Genomic DNA, 16746 nt, shown 5'->3' with positions numbered 1-16746 from the left:
GAAATCATCAAATATGATCTGATGTTTGTCAAAATCACAAAGATGAAAAAAACTGTGCTTGAACTAACACCACCCAAGCATTTATTTCACATTTTAATGAGGATAGTATGCAAACAAAGACAAGGGGGGAAAACAGGGAAGTGAACCTTCACAGCAATAACTTCAACCAGACGCTTCCTGTAGCTGCAGATCAGTCTGACACATCGATCAGGACTAATCTTGGCCCATTCTTTTCTACAAAACTGCTGTAGTTCAGTCAGATTCCTGGGATGTCCGGCATGAATCGCTGTCTTTAGGTCATTCCACAGCATCTCAATGGGGTTCAAGTCTGGACTTTGACTTGGCCACTCCAGAACGTGTATTGTTCTTCTGAAACCATTCTGAAGTTGATTTACTTGTGTTTTGGATCATTGTCTTGTTGCAGCATCTATACTCTTTTTAGCTTCAACTGTCTGACAGTATCAGGTTTTCCTACAAAACATCCTGATAAACTTTTGAATTCATTCTTCCATAATGATTGCAAGTTATCCATGCCACGAGGCAACAAAACAGCCCCAAATCATGATGCTCCCTCCACCATGCTTCACGGTGGGAATGAGGTGTTGATGTTGGTGAGCTGTTCCATTTTTCCTCCACACATGATGTTGTGTGTTACTCCCAAACAATTCAACTTTGGTTTCATCAGACCACAAAATACTTTTCCCAAAAATTCTGTGGATTGCCCAAGTGCCTTTTTATGAACATTAAACTATCTTTTTTCTTGGACAGCGGACATTAAACGAGCAACAATCTTTTTTCTTGGACAGCAGTGGCTTCCTCCGTGGAGTCCTCCCATGAACACCATTTTCGGCCATAGTTTTACATATAGTTGATGTGTGCACAGAGATATATTACTGTGCCAGTGATTTCTGTAAGTCTTTAGCGGACACTCTAGGGTTCTTTTTTACCTCTCTGAGTATTCTGCGCTGAACTCTTGGCATGATCTTTGTTGGACGGCCACTCCTTGGGAGAGAAGAAACAGAGTCAAACTCTCTCCATTTGTAGACAACTTCTCTGACTGTCAATTGAGAACATCCAGACTTATAGAGATGGTTTTGTATCCTTTCCCAGCTTCATACAAATCGACAATCCTTGATCGCAGGTCTTCAGACAGCTCTTTTGACCAAGCCATGATGCACATTAGACAATGCTTATCATCAAGATATTTCGTACCAGGTGTGTGTTTTATAGTGGGCAGGGCAGCTTTCAACCACTCATGAGTGATTGGGCACACACATGTTTGGTAAAAATTGCTTTCAATTGCTCTTTAAGTCTCCTTAGGCAGAGGGTTCACATTTTCCCCCTTCTGTCATTGTTTGCATGCAATCCTCATTAAAATATGAACATCTATAAATGTTTGGGCGGTTTTAGTTAAAGCAGACACTGTGTTTTAATCTGTGTGATTTTGAAAAAGATCAAATCACGTTTGGTGGTGATTTTATTCAGAGGTGTGAGGAATTCAAAAAGGTTCAGATACTTTTTAATACCACTGTAGAACATGTTCATGGTAGGGCTGTCAAAATTATCGCGTTAACGGGCGGTAATTAATTTTTTAAATTAATCACGTTAAAATATTTGACGCATTTAACGCACATGCCTCGCTCAAACACATTAAAATGACAGCACAGTATAATGTCCACTTGTTACTTGTGTTTTTTGGTGTTTTGTGATTTTATGGGTTTCAGCACCATGAGCATTGTGTAATTGTTGACATCAACAATGGCGAGCTACTAGTTTATTTTTTTTGACTGAAAATTTTACAAATTTTATTAAAACGAAAACATTAAGAGGGCTTTTAATATAAAATTTCTATAACTTCTACTAACATTTATTAAAAACTACAAGTCTTTCTATCCATGGGTCGCTTTAACAGAATGTTAATGTTAATGCCATCTTGTTGATTTATTGTTATATTAAACAAATACACTAATTATGTACCGTATGTTGAATGTATATATCCGTCTTGTGTCCTATCTTTCCATTCCAACAATATTGTACCGAAAAATATGGCATATTTTATAGATGGTTTGAATTGCAATTAATTACGATTAATTAATTTTTAGGCTGTAATTAACTCGATTAAAAATTTTAATCGTTTGATAGCCCTAGTTCATGGACATACAAGATGTTCCTGCTCGGTACAATGCTTACTGATAGCATTGCTAAGTGTATAATTTTTATAATTTTTTTATCATTCCTTTTTTAGGTAAGTGCTACACAGCTGTGACTTTTAGGCAAATATCACACTGGTCATTGAAGCGTAAATCCTGACAGAACAACAAGACTTGTCAAGACAAGAATAGGTTAAGAATTGTTGAGCAGAAGCGTTTTAGCTATTTAAGAGAAAATCTTTGACAAGCAAGATGGTCACAGTCCGCAGCATTTTTATCATCTACTTCATGGGAGGTAAATTGGTTGCATTTCTCTTTGAAGAAGATTTTGAGCAAAGGCTTTAGGGAACAATAACATTTTAATTTTTTTTTCGATTTCTGTTAATGGTTTCTTAATTGGCAATACCATTTTTACAACATTGGTGAGTTGACATAAACGTTATTACCAGTGGGAATGTTTTAATACAGTGGGGAGAACACGTATTTGATACACTGCCGATTTTGCTGGTTTTCCCACTTGCAAAGCATGTAGAGGTCTGTAATTTGTATCATAAGTTCTCTTCAACTGTGAGTAACGGAATCTAATACAAAAAAAAACAGAAAATCATGTTGTATGATTTTTAAGTAATAAATTTGCATCTAATTGCATGAAATAAGTATTTGATTCATCACAAAAATCGAACTTAATATTTGGTACAGAAACCTTTGTTTGCTATTACAGATACCAAACGTTTCCTGTAGTCCTTGACAAGGTTTGCACACACTACAGCAGGGATTTTGGCCCACTCCTCCATGCAGATCTTCTCCAGAGCCTTCAGGTTTCGGGGCTGCTGCCGGGCAACACGGACTTTCACCTCCCTCCATAGATTTTCTATTGGGTTCAGATCTGGTGACTGGCTAGGCCACTTCAGAACCTTAAGATGCTTCTTACGGAGCCACTCTTTAGTTGCCTTGGCTGTGTGCTTTGGGTCGTTGTCATGCTGGAAGACCAAGCCACGACCCATCTTCAGGGCTCTCACTGAAGGAAGGAGGTTGTCAGGCAAGATCTGGCGATACATAGCCCCATCCATCCTCCCCTCAATACGGTGCAGTCGTCCTGTACCCTTGGCAGAGAAGCAGCCTCCATGTTTCACGGTTGGGATGGTGTTCTTGGGGCTGTACTCATCCTTCTTTTTCCTCCAAACACAACGAGCAGAGTTTAGACAAAAAAGTTCAATTTTGGTCTCATCCGACCACATGACCTTCTCCCATTGCTCCTCTGGATCATCCAGATGGTCAGTGGCAAACTTCAGACGTGTCTGGACATGCCTGGCTTCAGCAGCGGGACCTTGCGTGCGCTGTAGGATTCTAATCCATGACGGCGTAATGTGTTCCCGATGGTTTTCTTCGAGACTGTGGTTCCAGCTCTCTTCAGGTCATTGACCAGGTCCTGCTGTGTAGTTCTGGGCTGATCCTTCACCTTCCTCATGATCAGTGATGCCCCACGAGGTGAGATCTTGCATGGAGCCCCAGAACGAGGCAGATTGACCGTCAACTTGAACTTCTTCCATTTTCTAATAATCGCTCCAACAGTTGTTACCTTCTCACCAAGCTGTTTGCTTATTTTCCTGTAGTCCATCCCAGCCTTGTGCAGGTCTATTATTTTATCCCTGATGTCCTTACACAGCTCTTTGGTCTTGGCCGTTGTGGAGAGGTTGGAGTTTGTTTGTTTGAGCATGTGAACAGGTGTCTTTTATACAGGTAATAAGTTCAAACAGGTGCAGTTACTTCCGGTAATGAGTGGAGAACAGGAGGGGTTCTTAAAAAAGAACTAAGAGCCGAAATATTTACTAGTTGGTAATGTATCAAATACTTATTTCATGCAGTTAAATACAAATTTATTATTTAAAAATTATACAATGGGATTTTCTGGATTTTTGTATTAGATTCCGTCCCTCACAGTTGAAGAGAACTTACGATACAAATGACGGACCTCTACATGGCTTGCAAGTGGGAAAACCAGCAAAATCGGCAGTGTATCAAATTCTTGTTCTCCCCACTGTATGTGTTAAGTGAGGTTCCTTTGTGTAGTGGTCTCTACCAATGGGAAGTTATCCTTGGAGGTTGACCGGCCTTGGCTGAGGGTCCAGCTTTCCCACCAGGCCATGCTGGAGTGCTGCTACCGGGCTGACTCTGCCTCCCTTCGAACTACATGGCTAAAACATGGCCAGCCCGACAATGGCACTGCCGTTCCCATTCTGGTCCCTGTGTCTGACCGGGTGAGCGTGGGCGAGAGGATGCACGCAGGGGTCACTTGTGGGACCCTGACCTTTAGTGAGGTGCAGTTGGCCGACTCGGGCCTGTACCAATGCTGGTTCAACAACACTGAGGTCTTCACACCTGGTACCTATCTGCAGGTCTACAGTAAGTATAAAGATCCTTGGTTCAGTCAACAGTACAAATGGATTGGAGCCTATCGCTGTCAATGGCAACGACTGAGTTAACATTCAACCTATCACTCGGTAAGGTGGCGTGCAAACGCTGGAGTTCAGTGTACGCTAAGCATTGCAAACACCTCATAAGCCCCAAATCCTGTTAGTCGCTCCTGTGTTGTGTCAGTGTTTGCATCCTTATTTGCCTGTCTGTAATCCGCACTCTGCTGATGGCCCTCATTAAAGTGGCCCCCGTTCATTTCCGTGAACAACCGATAAGTGCAGGTCCTTCTGACAGTGAAAAACACTGCTTTACGTCCTAATCTCATTAACAGCTGATGAGAAACAAGCGTCAGTATGAAACTCCCCGAGGGGATTATGATTACCAAACAAGCCAATTGTCCATTCATGCCGTTCACATTGTAGACTTTTGTTCTCTGCTCCAAGTGGTTCACTTATGTAATGAAGCAAATCTCTCAGAAAATCTTAGGGTTTCTGTAGCCTGTTTCACAAATTAAACTTGTAGTTACAGTCAAGGGATGCTCAAATTTTCCCCACTATACTTATTTGTATTGTATAATGAGTTCAGTTATATAGGTGATTTAGATTGTCTTCCTGTATGTTGTAAGGATAGAACTGACCCTACTATTATTAAGTGAATTATTTTCATTACGTTCAGATTTACTTAAATTCATCCCTTTTCACTTGCTGAATGTGACAGTCCTTTTTTTTTTTTTTCAACAAACGCATGTTTGATTGGCTGATGACTTACACGTTTTCATAGCCCCGACAGAAATACAACATGTTGACTGCATGCTGCCTCCTCCGCCCCCTTCAAAGAGGAGGGATTTTAGCTTTTTTTTTTTCAGTCAGCAGCAGCCACTGTAGGTAATGTAAAAAGGCGGAGGTGGTGAGCACAGCACTAATTTTGCTACTGAAAGTCTGACCTGCATCAGAGTTAGCATCAAGACCGTTGACCGGTGGGGTGGGGGGGTGGGGCGATGGGGGGGGGGACTGGGTATGTTGTCCCCGGCCTCAGAAGATAGAGGCCCCTGAATGACCCTTAATTTATTTTACTTTAATTCACATATTTACTTTTTTAGATCATTGTCTGATTAAATATTATGTTCTACTTGATATTTACTTAAAAACTTTAAAATATGAAATATTTCAAATATATATTTTTTACTTTTTTTGCACAACATCCCACTACCACCCAAAGCCCTTTGTCTTAGCAGAGAATGGTTTGACCCCGCTCTTGCGCACTCAAGGCCAAATTAAAATCGGTCATTGTTATAAACTCTCAACAGGGCGAGTCGTCATACGTAAATCGGGTGCGCAGAAAAGAAAAGAAAAAAGAAAAAGAGATGAAGATTATTGAGGTGAATGAGAAAAATGATCAAGTTTTTAAAAGGGGGACAAAAATGCAGAGAATTAGGGCTAGAGTTGGCTGTGGACTGTGATGTGGGTAAGTGAACAACAGCCGCTAATACTGAACATTTACATTCGCGATCACCGTGACCAAAGTCCGATTCGAGTCTCTCACCGGCCGCTTGTAGCCTATTGAGCTGCAGGATATGACGAGACATGCTGCTCGCGTTGAGCCGAGGAGATCGAAGTTGATGGGGGATCAGAGAAATATGTTAGTGTGTGGGGAGCAGGTGTGCAAGGCTCAACAGACTCTGGACCGATCTCTGCACACTGCTACGCATTTTGTCTTTGCCAGTGACTGTAGCTGGGGAAGAGCGAGGCCTCAGTAAAATCAAAATAGTAACCTACGTACGCTCCACCATATCACAGGGCAGGCTTAACAACCCTCCATTGAACGGGAGCTCGCTCAAAAACTGGATTTCACTGATGATATAAATGACTGTGCTGTCAAAAAATCTAGGCGCATCACTGTTTGAGGGCTTGATAACACCAGGGATGTGGAGGGGGCATGCAAAGGATGTTTAGTTATACTGTTTTGTTGCTTAGCAAGCAGGAATAGCACTCTCAGTTGTATTGTACTGTAGCCTACATGGGACAATAGATGGAAATTGTTTGTTAATCTTTTGTCACATCAAATTACTGTTAAATTTAACTGTCTATTTTAAATAATTTGAAATTTTACTTTGTCATTGCTTTCAAAGCGTTAAAAGTACTGCGTATGTTGTCGTGACAAGCCAGTGGTAGAGGTGGGGTGGGGGGACTATAATGGTCTCTTGTCCCTAGACCCCTGCAAGTCTGTTGACAGCCCTGGTTAGCATAACATTAAACTGTGTGAATTTGCTAACCTGCAAAACTCGAGTAAGAAGCTGCTTAGAGAGAAGTGTCCTCCTGTATGTGTTTTCAACTGTTAACGTTAATTAAACTGAGAACCGAGGTTTACCCCCTTTTCCCCAATTTTTAAAATGTATTGTGGTCTTAAAGCAGCCCAAAGGAGCTTTCATTTTTTTGAGTTTTGCTGTGCTTGTGGACAAAAGCAGTAGTGTTTCACTTGAAGGAAGGCTCCATTTTTGTTTAACAAACGGTGTATCACCTGAACCAATACATATCAAAGTTAGAATAAGTCAATACAGATTTATTTTGCATTGATCATTTAGCCTATCAATTAATTTGGTTCATATTCATGAGAAATATAGCCCTGACCCCCTTTCACCCAATCTGTTTGGTCTTTTTAATGTCCCGTCCCCAACAAAAAGTGTACATGCAGGTTATGCTGTTATATCGTCCCTGCCAATGTTGAGACCAAACCTAAGCCCTTGGTAACAGTGTTGCTCTTTTTACATTGACATAACGTGGGTATGACGCTAACCATGCGTTTTCTGCATTCACTTCTTATTCTTCTCTATAAACAGCCCTGATGATTAATATGGAGGCATAAAGTTGATCCAGGCTTTTTCCAATGTCACCATTTGATGTTCATAAACGGCATCAACATGAAATGGTTATACCAAGTTAAGGTGGGATCATTTTTGAGAATCTGACGTTTAATTTGCCGATCTGTTAAATGTGACTCTAGAGCCGCTGGAGAAGACAATAAACCTAAGCGAAAAGACAAAAGATGGCATCCTGGTGGCTGAAGGAATCTTACTCTTTCTGTGTGTGCTGGTGCCTTCGGCCATGCTCCTCTGCAAGGTCAGAATTTCTTTTAATTGAACTCACGACAAGGGCAAATACAGAAAAAGCACCAAATGTGACTTTTTAACCTCCTCCCAGTCAAAGAAACTCCATGCACTGCAGCAGAACAAGGCAAAGAGGGAAGAGGAGAACATCTATCAGGTGGGTGAGACGACATACTTGGAATCAAAGATGCTCTTTTTACATTATTCATTATTATGGTCAAAGCTGAGCTCTAACAAGATGAAAAACACTTGTGCAACAAAACAATCATGCTGCATTTCCTATGAAAAGGCTTAACGAGTGCATTATTGAACGCTTAAAGGTTTTTCAATATGAAGGTGATTACTACTTATGCACTTTTGTCCATAGGGCCTCGATCTGGACGACTGTGACAAGGCAGCTAGCCTCTACCATGATTTGGTTGCCAATATACAAGAGGAAATCCAGCTGGAGAACCCATAAATTGAACGGAAGAGATGGAATGGTGGGTGGAGATGGGGAGGGTTTCAAGAACAGCCTTTGTCAAAGTGTATATGATATCTGCATATTTGTTTCAACATGCATAGCTTTTTATCCAGCAACATTGTGTTGATTCTGCTTCTCTAGATTCTGGTTTTAGATTGACATTTTTTCCAATCTTGAGAACATAACCATATTTCAAAATGCTTATTATTAAAAGTGAAAAGGATTTTTAAACTGTCAAAAATTTATTTACGAGAAAATATGATCTGAGGATTGAGCAAATTGTTATAATTTGACAATCATGGTTTTGTGACTCATAAAAGCGCCTGAATCTTTTTGCTTTTAGAATTTCACGGCAGGTGTTTAATGGCTGCATGAGGTGTACATTGCTTGTTTTAGAGCATCCTTTGAGGATAAAAAAAATAAAATAAAAAAACACACTTTCCTTTTTAATTCTTCATTTTGATTTCGTTTTCAGATTTGGTTATGCTGCTTCTATAGCCGATGTAAAAAAAAAAAAAAAAAAAAAAAAAAAAACACTTTTAAAAATATATATGACATGTATTTATATTTCACCGATGTTTCCTTTAAAAAAGTTATTTTTGTTTATTTAAATATTCAAAATTTAATTGCATATGTATTTACATATTCATGTGTTCGTTTTAAATTTTTCATTTGAATTGTATTTAATTTTTTTGTAGTTTAAAAAAAAAATCATAATTTTTAAAACAATTAATCATTTACTTAGTATTCTATTTTTTTTTTTTTTTTCTAATTTTTATGATTGTTTTTAATTGTATTTTATTCTTTTTAAAATACAAATTGTATTTTTACATTTTGATTTTTTATTCGATTATTTTCAAACTTTTATCTAAAAAAAATATATCTGTCGTTGAAATGCTGTGACGCCAGCAGTGCCGTTTCCAAGCAACGGACATATTTTGATTGGCTGCAATGATGAGACGTCGTCTCTCATTGGCTACTGCCATCTAACATAGGCGGAGCCTCGGCGCCCCGTGAGGCAGGTAGTGGGACAACTTGTGAGAGGCGGCGGGTCAGCTAGAGTGGGCGAACATGGCGTCGAACAAGAAAAGCAGTGGGAGCGGAAGGTTTGACAAAGGTGTCAACGGGAGACGCTCGTCCAAACTCAAAGAGGCTCCAGTGGGTGAGTCGAGCTATTTTTTTTCTTTGTGGTATTTAAATGACGTCCTCTTCGAGCCAGCCCCTTCACACATACTGTCCTTAAGGTCCATAGTAGCCTAGCCGCTAGCTCCACTGGCTGTGTTTTAAGCCGTTAGCCACTTAGCTCTGGTCTTCAAAACAATGATCTTGTCATGTTGTTAAAACATTCCTTTCCTCTTTGCGGGAATTTTGAGTTCTCTTCTCCCATCCCATGCCCTTCCTTCTCATAACAACGAGCATCCCTTCACCCTTCGTAGTGTCCTGGAAAGTTAATTTATGCTTACTTTTAAACGCTTTTGTGTCCTATTTTCAGCTACTGACACTGACAGGACTCATCTGAGCAGGTACATAATTTAGAAAGATAGGTGTACGTCCAATTTTATGTGGCTGTCTCTATGTACGTACGTACGTACGTGAGTGAGTGTGTTATTCGTCATAGTGATGTTGCTCAATGGTGACGTCGTGCGTGACGTCAGTCCAGACAGGATGTGCCTCGTAACACTGTACACTTGTGAAGAAAAACTGCTCACTTAATTCAATTTTGAACACTTGGCCGTAAAATGTCTTTTTTTATTCATCGTTTGTCTCCCAAGGCACATTGAGCAGGGAGTGGAATTTTAAGAGGTTTTGGTCATAGGCGAGTCATTTCTTCCCAAGATATGGTTGGGAGTACATTGGGATAGTAGTGCGTGCGTGTGCGCGTGTGTACATACCCGTGCGTGCGTGTCCTTGTGCGTGGGGCATTCCAGGTAGCAGGGGTTAACTCGTTAGCTCCCATTGACGGCATTATATGTCCAATCCGTTTGGACTGCGTGGGGTCGCTGCCAGCTTCTCCCATTTCCAATGGATTGGACGTCTATCGCCGTCAATGGCATTCAAATCATGATGTTTCAGTGCCAGCAATCCCAGTTGTAACGGATTTGATGCCCATTGCTGTCAATGGCAGGGATTGATATTGTTTTTGAAACCAGTAACGTCCATGATTTCACAGTCAAATTGTTAAATTCCCAGTTGGCATTCAACGAAGTAAAAGTCCCACACTACATCTATGGCCTTTAGGAGCAGGAAAATTTATTCAAGCCAGGTTACACCATCTTACGGTTAAAGCCAAAATTGAAATATAAAATTGTTTTGGAATATGAGTCTCTGATGTTTAGCCCCGCCACACTCCGGCTCAGTGGTTCAGCTGCCCCGCCTGTCGCGGGAGCGCTGAGTTTTTCTATGATAAGCCACCAACCAATCTTGACCAATTGTTTTGTCTTGAAATAATTGCACAATTTGTTGTAAAAAAAAAAAAAAAAAAAAATCACACAAGACTCCCTTCACTCAATCGGAGCAGTACAATTACCAAATCCAGCCATCAACTCTCATCAGTTTCCTTGCAGTAGAAGGACATTATCAGTTGGTGGCAGCAATGTGCCACTGTGCTGAATTGCCAACTAAGGACACAGAAGAAAAATAACAGAAATGAACCCGGGTTATGTGCATAGCCTAGTTGATATGTTTGCTGATCCTGATAATTGGCATAAAAATAAAAAAAAAATCATTAGATGTTGCAAACTAACAAAATCATTAAAACGCCAAGGATACTTTTACAAGGCAATGTATTATTTGTCAAGGGGCCGAAATGAACCCAATAGGTCCTCGATTTTGATCCCCATGTCTCTGCACGACATGCACTCGTCACGTGATAGGACATTTTAAAAATAGCAATTTGTTGGCAAAGGAAGACTTTTCAGTGGGGGGGGGGGGGGGGGGGCAGAAAGCAGTGACCCTTGTACCAGAAGTGCAAACTAACCTGAACAACAGGAAGCATGCAACAATGGATGTGTGCACATTCTCCCAGTAACACAATTGCACACAAGAGGCTTTACTTTGCAGTGCCTTTGATGAGGAAGTCACATTATTTACTCTTAAAGAAAAATGTGCTTTGCATAGAAGAAGTAGTCAATCGGTAGTAGAAGAGGGGTAAACAGACTAGCTTTATTATGCACTGCTATAGTAATGTATGGGTATATTACTACACACAGTAGATATTGAACCAAATTACGAGTAGAATTGCATTCATGGCTAGCCTATGACTGTGTATTAATCTAACTGAAATCAATGTACTGCAATTGCACAAATTGGTAAATTTCTTTAAGGGATACAAAATTATTTTGGAAATATTTACTTGCACAATATATAATATAATCAATTTAAAATGAAATACGACCGCCCGCCTCTCCAAATGTATCAGACAACAAATATAAACTGAAATATTAAAACGTTTTAAAAATCAATTATTCATCTTTGGTCAGTGATATATATAGCTGTGGCATCTGTATGCTAAGGTCATGTGTGGTTTGCTGTTTAAGTGAGCTTTTGTTGCTATTTAAAATTTGTCGGTAGGAACGTCAATGCTGTTTCTACATACATACTCGTTATATATGAATTGCTTCAAATTACATACAGACTTATGGTTTGACAATCAATTGACAAATACAAATTATGGTTACGAAAAGTATATGCAGTACAGATGCAAAGTGCAAAAGAACAGATTAAAGAGTGTGACCATTTTCACAGCAGTAACCACAACAGAAATATGTTTATGACAAGTACATGCATGCATCACAGATGTAGCAAGGAAAAATAGCAAGTAATCTGCTAAAAAAAAAACAACAAACAAAAAAACGGGGATTGAACAGAGTGTATGTATGCAGGCAACACACCCTTTAGGTAACACCAGGGCCATATATTAAGAGGGTTACGACACTCCCATAGGGATCCATTATAGGATTTTACTTCCGGGAACTTCGGGTTATGGAACCTTGGGTAGTTCCAAACATCGCATTGACGAGGGCGGAGCGCATTCATACGAATGGCTGGCTGTAAAGTATATTCGGAGGTAAGTTGATGAAAAAAAACGATATATTTTGCATTATCAACAGTCTGTATCCTATCAGAGGTGCTTTATTATCTATATGTTGATATTTATTTGTATGTACATATATTTTATCTTGGTTGACGAGCAATTTTCTCCTACTTTTTAAGCGGACTGCTAACTGATAATGAATTTATCCCTGGCGATACATTAAGTCACTATGTCTTTTAAATTGTCAACTCTTTCAGAAGCCCTTTGTGACGTACACACTCATCTGTATATGTGAGTTTTGGTAGATGACTGGCTTTCACGTGCTTATTAGCTTGATTTTGTAAGCTTTGAACTAAGGTATCGCCCTCATGGAAGGGTACCAGGTCAATGCATGACAACCTGTATTCTTTACACCAAAATGTTTGACATTATTATATTTTAGAGATGTGTATAGATTGAAAAGTGATGTCAACAAATAATAGACACAAATTCATAATAGAAAACTAATTTAATGTATATTTTTTTAGGTTACATTTTCGTGATCCACATCATGCTGCTGCTTCCGGGGACATCTGCTGGTGCCTGCTGATGGTGACAGCTGGCTGTGGGCACTAAGCCCATTTTTAAACAAACAAACAAAAAAAGCTTTTAATTTCATGTTTTGACAGCTGACCATTGCCATCCATTTTTTCTGCTGGTCTTGGTCCTTGAGGAAACCTTGCTGCACAAGCAACCATCACAGGCCACCGATCTATAAAATGTTAGGTGTAAACAATTTATTTATTTATTTATTTTCCCTTCAGGCATGGCAAATCCAAAGCATTTATATGTGTTTACAATTAATTCAACCCGAAAAGAAAAGGGCTGACGGGAGAAGCCGAAGCTTATCGAAACCCGTCCCCAGTATGCCATAAAGGACGCAGAAATGCGTCCTTTGCCTCCGAGTGACTGTGATATTTTTGATGAACCATGAAAAACACAATGAACCATGACACAATTTTCACCAACTGTTCAATGAAAAATATTATTTTCTTTATCAAAGGGTAATAAGTTGTTATACTGTACATTACACAATGTTGAGGAAAATAATACAATTTTGTTCCTGTCTTGTAATCATTTTGTGTTGCTTGGGTCCAAATTAAATGAAAAATGCCTGTAAAGAGGTACAGGTTTGGTTCTGCTAAAATTAGAGGCTATATTCAAAATTTAGTTAAGTTATGCAGGAAATATTTGTTAAATGTCATTACTTTGTTTTTCAGGTCAAACTAAGTCTATAACATAAAAAGGAAAATGTATATATAAGCATAAGAAAGTGCAAAAGTAAAGAAAAGTGGAAAATAGAATTTAAAAGTCGTGACCACAAACCCAAACCTTTTGGGAAACAAAAGTGTTTTTTATAAGTCAATGCAACAAAACTAGGAACTACCACTTAGAACTTGGAAACAAAATATGTTATACATGGTGTTATCTTTTAATATATTACCACAGAGAGGTGAATCAAGAAAATCTAGACATTCTCTTGAAAAAACGTATTCTAGTTGTGAAAAAAGAAAAACCTAAATCATCTTGCATTTCAATGTAAAAGTTAATTTCCCATGCTAATGCTAACACAAACATAATACTTTCACTCCACAACATGGGAAAGTTCCCTTTTACATTATAGTTTACATAGTTTTCAGTTGTCACCTGACCACTCCAAATGTAAAACTAGCACTTGCATATTCACTCAACGGCCACTTTATTAGGTACACCATGCTAGGAACGGGTTGGACCCCATTTTGCCTTCAGAACTGCCTCAATTCTTCGTGGCATAGATTCAACAAGGTGCTGGAAGCATTCCTCAGAGAGTTTGGTCCATATTGACATGATGGCATCACACAGTTGGTGCAGATTTGTCGGCTGCACATCCATGATGCGAATCTCCCGTTCCACCACATCCCAAAGATGCTCTATTGGATTGAGACCTGGTGAATGTGGAGGCCATTTGAGTACAGTGAACTCATTGCCATGTTCAAGAAACCAGTCTGAGATGATTCCAGCTTTATGACATGGCGCATTATCCTGCTGAAAGTAGCCATCGGAAGTTGGGTACATTGTGGTCATAAAGGCAAGGCAAGGCAAGGCAAATTTATTTATATAGCACAATTCAACACAAGGCAATTCAAAGTGCTTTACATCACATGAAGACCATAAAAATCACATTTAAATCAACACAACGTAAAAACCAAGACAAATGATCGCATTTAATCACAGAATAAAAATAAATAAAAATAAAACAAAAATAAAAATAAAGCAAAAACTACTACTAATAATAATCATTGAAATCAGCAATGGAGATAAGCACAAGAGGAATAGAAGGCAGGTAGGTTGAAATATATAGACAGTTATGGATATGCAGTGCCAAACAAAAGTGTTTTTAGCCCTGATTTAAAGGAGCTAACAGTTTGAGCATACTTCAGACGTTCGGGTAACTTGTTCCAGAGGTGAGGAGCATAATAACTAAATGCTGCCTCACCCTGCTTGGTTCTTGTTCTTGGAACATGCAGAAGACCCGTTCCAGACGACCTTAGGGGTCTAGATGTCTCATAGGAATCTAACAAGTCAAGCATGTATTTTGGTCCAAGGCCATTAAGTGTTTTGTAGACGAACAGTAGTATTTTATAGTCTATCCTTTGACTCACTGGAAGCCAGTGTAACGATTTCAAAACCGGTGTAATGTGGTCCAGCTTCCTTGTATTTGTGAGGACTCTGGCTGCAGCATTCTGTACTAGCTGCAGCTTCCTGACTGATTTTTTATCAAGACCTGTAAATATACCGTTGCAGTAGTCCAATCTGCTGAAAATGAATGCATGCATAAGTTTTTCCATATCTTGTTGAGTCAGAAGCCCCTTAATTCTGGTTATATTTTTTAGGTGGTAATAAGCGGATTTAGTGACGGACTTTAGATGGCTATCAAATTGTAGGTCTGAGTCAATAATTACGCCAAGGTTTCTGACTTGATTTGTAGCTGTAAGTGACATTGTGCTAAGTTGGCTGCTTATCTTTGACCTTTCCTTTTTTGGCCCAAAAATGATCACCTCTGTCTTCTCCACATTTAACTGGAGAAAATTCTGGCGCATCCATTCATTGATTTGACGAATGCATTTACTCAGGGAGACTAAGGGACTATAATCATGTGGGGACACAGAAATGTACAGTTGTGTGTCATCTGCATAGGCGTGATAGGAGATGTCATACTGTTCCATTATCAGAGCTAACGGAAGCATATAGATGTTAAATAAGAGTGGTCCAAGAATTAACCCTTGAGGGACTCCACACGTGAATTTGGTTCGTTCTGACTGATAGTTTCCAATTGACACAAAGAAATCTCTATCATGTAAATAGGATGTGAACCACTGAAGAATAGTGTCAGTAAGTCCTACCCACTGTTCCAATCTGCTGAGTAGTATGTTGTGATCAACCATGTCAAATGCGGCGCTGAGATCCAATAGTAGCAGAACAGATGATTTGCCTGCATCGGTATTCCGACGAATATCATTTAGGACTTTGATAAGCACGGTCTCGGTGCTGTGTTGTGGCCGAAATCCAGACTGAAATGAGTTAAAAAGATTGTTTTGCATCATAAAAGTCTGGATCTGTTCAAACACAACCCTTTCGATAATTTTCCCCAGGAATGTCAGATTTGATATTGGCCTGTAAATACTAATGGTTGAGGCATCCAGATTAGGTTTTTTTAGGAGGGGTTTTATTACTGCAGTTTTTAAAGTCTGAGGAAACTCTCCTGTTTGGAGGGAAGTATTTATAATCTGAAGAATGTCTGGGGCTATGCAATGAAAAACAGTTTTGAAAAAGTTTGAAGGAAGGATGTCAAGGCAGCATGTTGTGGGCTTTAATTTCGACACAATTTCTGTTAAAGTGGCATAGTCCAGGAGGCTAAACTGTCTAAGATTGACGTGGGGGACATTTTGGGAGGCGTTTAGTGTAACATTTGTTAATCCGGAGTTGCACACAGTCTGTCTAATCTTTAGTACTTTGTGTGTAAAGAATGCTGCGAAATTATTACAGGACACCTCAGATGCCAATTCCTGAGGTATTGATGCTTGTGGGTTTGTCAGTTTTTCAACAACAGAAAATAGTGTGCGAGTATTGTTGGTGTTTCTACTAATGATCTCTGAAAAATATGATTGTCTAGCATTTTTCAGTTCCTGGTTGTATTTGTGAAGACTCTCTTTGTAGATATCATAAAAAACTAGGAGTTTGTTTTTTCGCCCTCTGCGTTCTGCTCGTCTACAAACTTGCTTTTGTTTTATAGCTAGTATGGCATTTCTCCAGGGTGACCTCTTCTTTCTTGACAAAGTTTTTGTCTTAATCGGGGCAATAGTGTCCATTACAGTCATCACACTGGAACTGAAACTATTTACAAGTTCTTCCACTGGAGCTATTGTAGGGGTTAATGATGAGGCATAGGCCTATGTGAATAACGCACATGTGTTATCACTTATGTAACGCTTCCTAATCACCTCTGTTTCCCTTTTCAGAGGATGGACAGGGGTGGTCATTTTAAACATAATGCAGGAGTGAT

At 39.4% G+C, this 16746-nt stretch overlaps 2 protein-coding genes across 6 annotated transcripts in view; both read left to right on the top strand.

Annotated features, from left to right (window-relative positions):
- Window positions 1–2330: 2330 nt before the first annotated feature.
- cd79a (CD79a molecule, immunoglobulin-associated alpha) lies at window positions 2331–8535 on the top strand. Of its 2 annotated transcripts, none has more exons than XM_057834481.1 (5): window positions 2331–2445; window positions 4221–4553; window positions 7566–7681; window positions 7763–7825; window positions 8036–8535. In XM_057834481.1, the coding sequence occupies exons 1-5, from the start codon at window positions 2403–2405 to the stop codon at window positions 8126–8128; spliced, it is 648 nt and encodes a 215-aa protein (XP_057690464.1). In that variant the 5' UTR covers window positions 2331–2402; the 3' UTR covers window positions 8129–8535. The 2 variants fall into 2 exon arrangements, with proteins under 2 accessions (XP_057690464.1, XP_057690465.1); XM_057834482.1 differs by having other exon boundaries at window positions 2424–2572.
- A 620-nt stretch (window positions 8536–9155) lies between these two features.
- The window catches only part of lipeb (lipase, hormone-sensitive b), a 61165-nt gene continuing 53574 nt past the window's right edge, over window positions 9156–16746 (top strand). The window contains exons 1-2 of one of the 4 annotated variants that reach the window (XM_057833597.1): window positions 9166–9293; window positions 9624–9654. In XM_057833597.1, the coding sequence (XP_057689580.1) occupies window positions 9203–9293; window positions 9624–9654 (122 nt within the window). In that variant the 5' untranslated portion in view covers window positions 9166–9202. Of the gene's footprint in view, window positions 9294–9623; window positions 9655–16746 lie in introns of all 4 variants that reach the window. The other 3 variants (XM_057833601.1, XM_057833598.1, XM_057833600.1) reach the window with 3 other exon arrangements.

This window comes from Corythoichthys intestinalis, chromosome 4, assembly GCF_030265065.1.
Source record: "Corythoichthys intestinalis isolate RoL2023-P3 chromosome 4, ASM3026506v1, whole genome shotgun sequence".
In the NCBI taxonomy this organism is placed as follows: Eukaryota; Metazoa; Chordata; class Actinopteri; order Syngnathiformes; family Syngnathidae; genus Corythoichthys; species Corythoichthys intestinalis.
This window is presented reverse-complemented; position numbering and strand designations above follow the sequence as displayed.

Coding starts and splice junctions, on each gene's coding strand:
- cd79a (XM_057834481.1), top strand. CDS start 2,403: ATGGTCACAGTCCGCAGCATTTTTATCATCTACTTCATGGGAG. Junction 7,682..7,762: donor CGGCCATGCTCCTCTGCAAG/GTCAGAATTTCT, acceptor ACCTCCTCCCAG/TCAAAGAAACTCCATGCACT. Junction 7,826..8,035: donor AAGAGGAGAACATCTATCAG/GTGGGTGAGACG, acceptor TTTTGTCCATAG/GGCCTCGATCTGGACGACTG.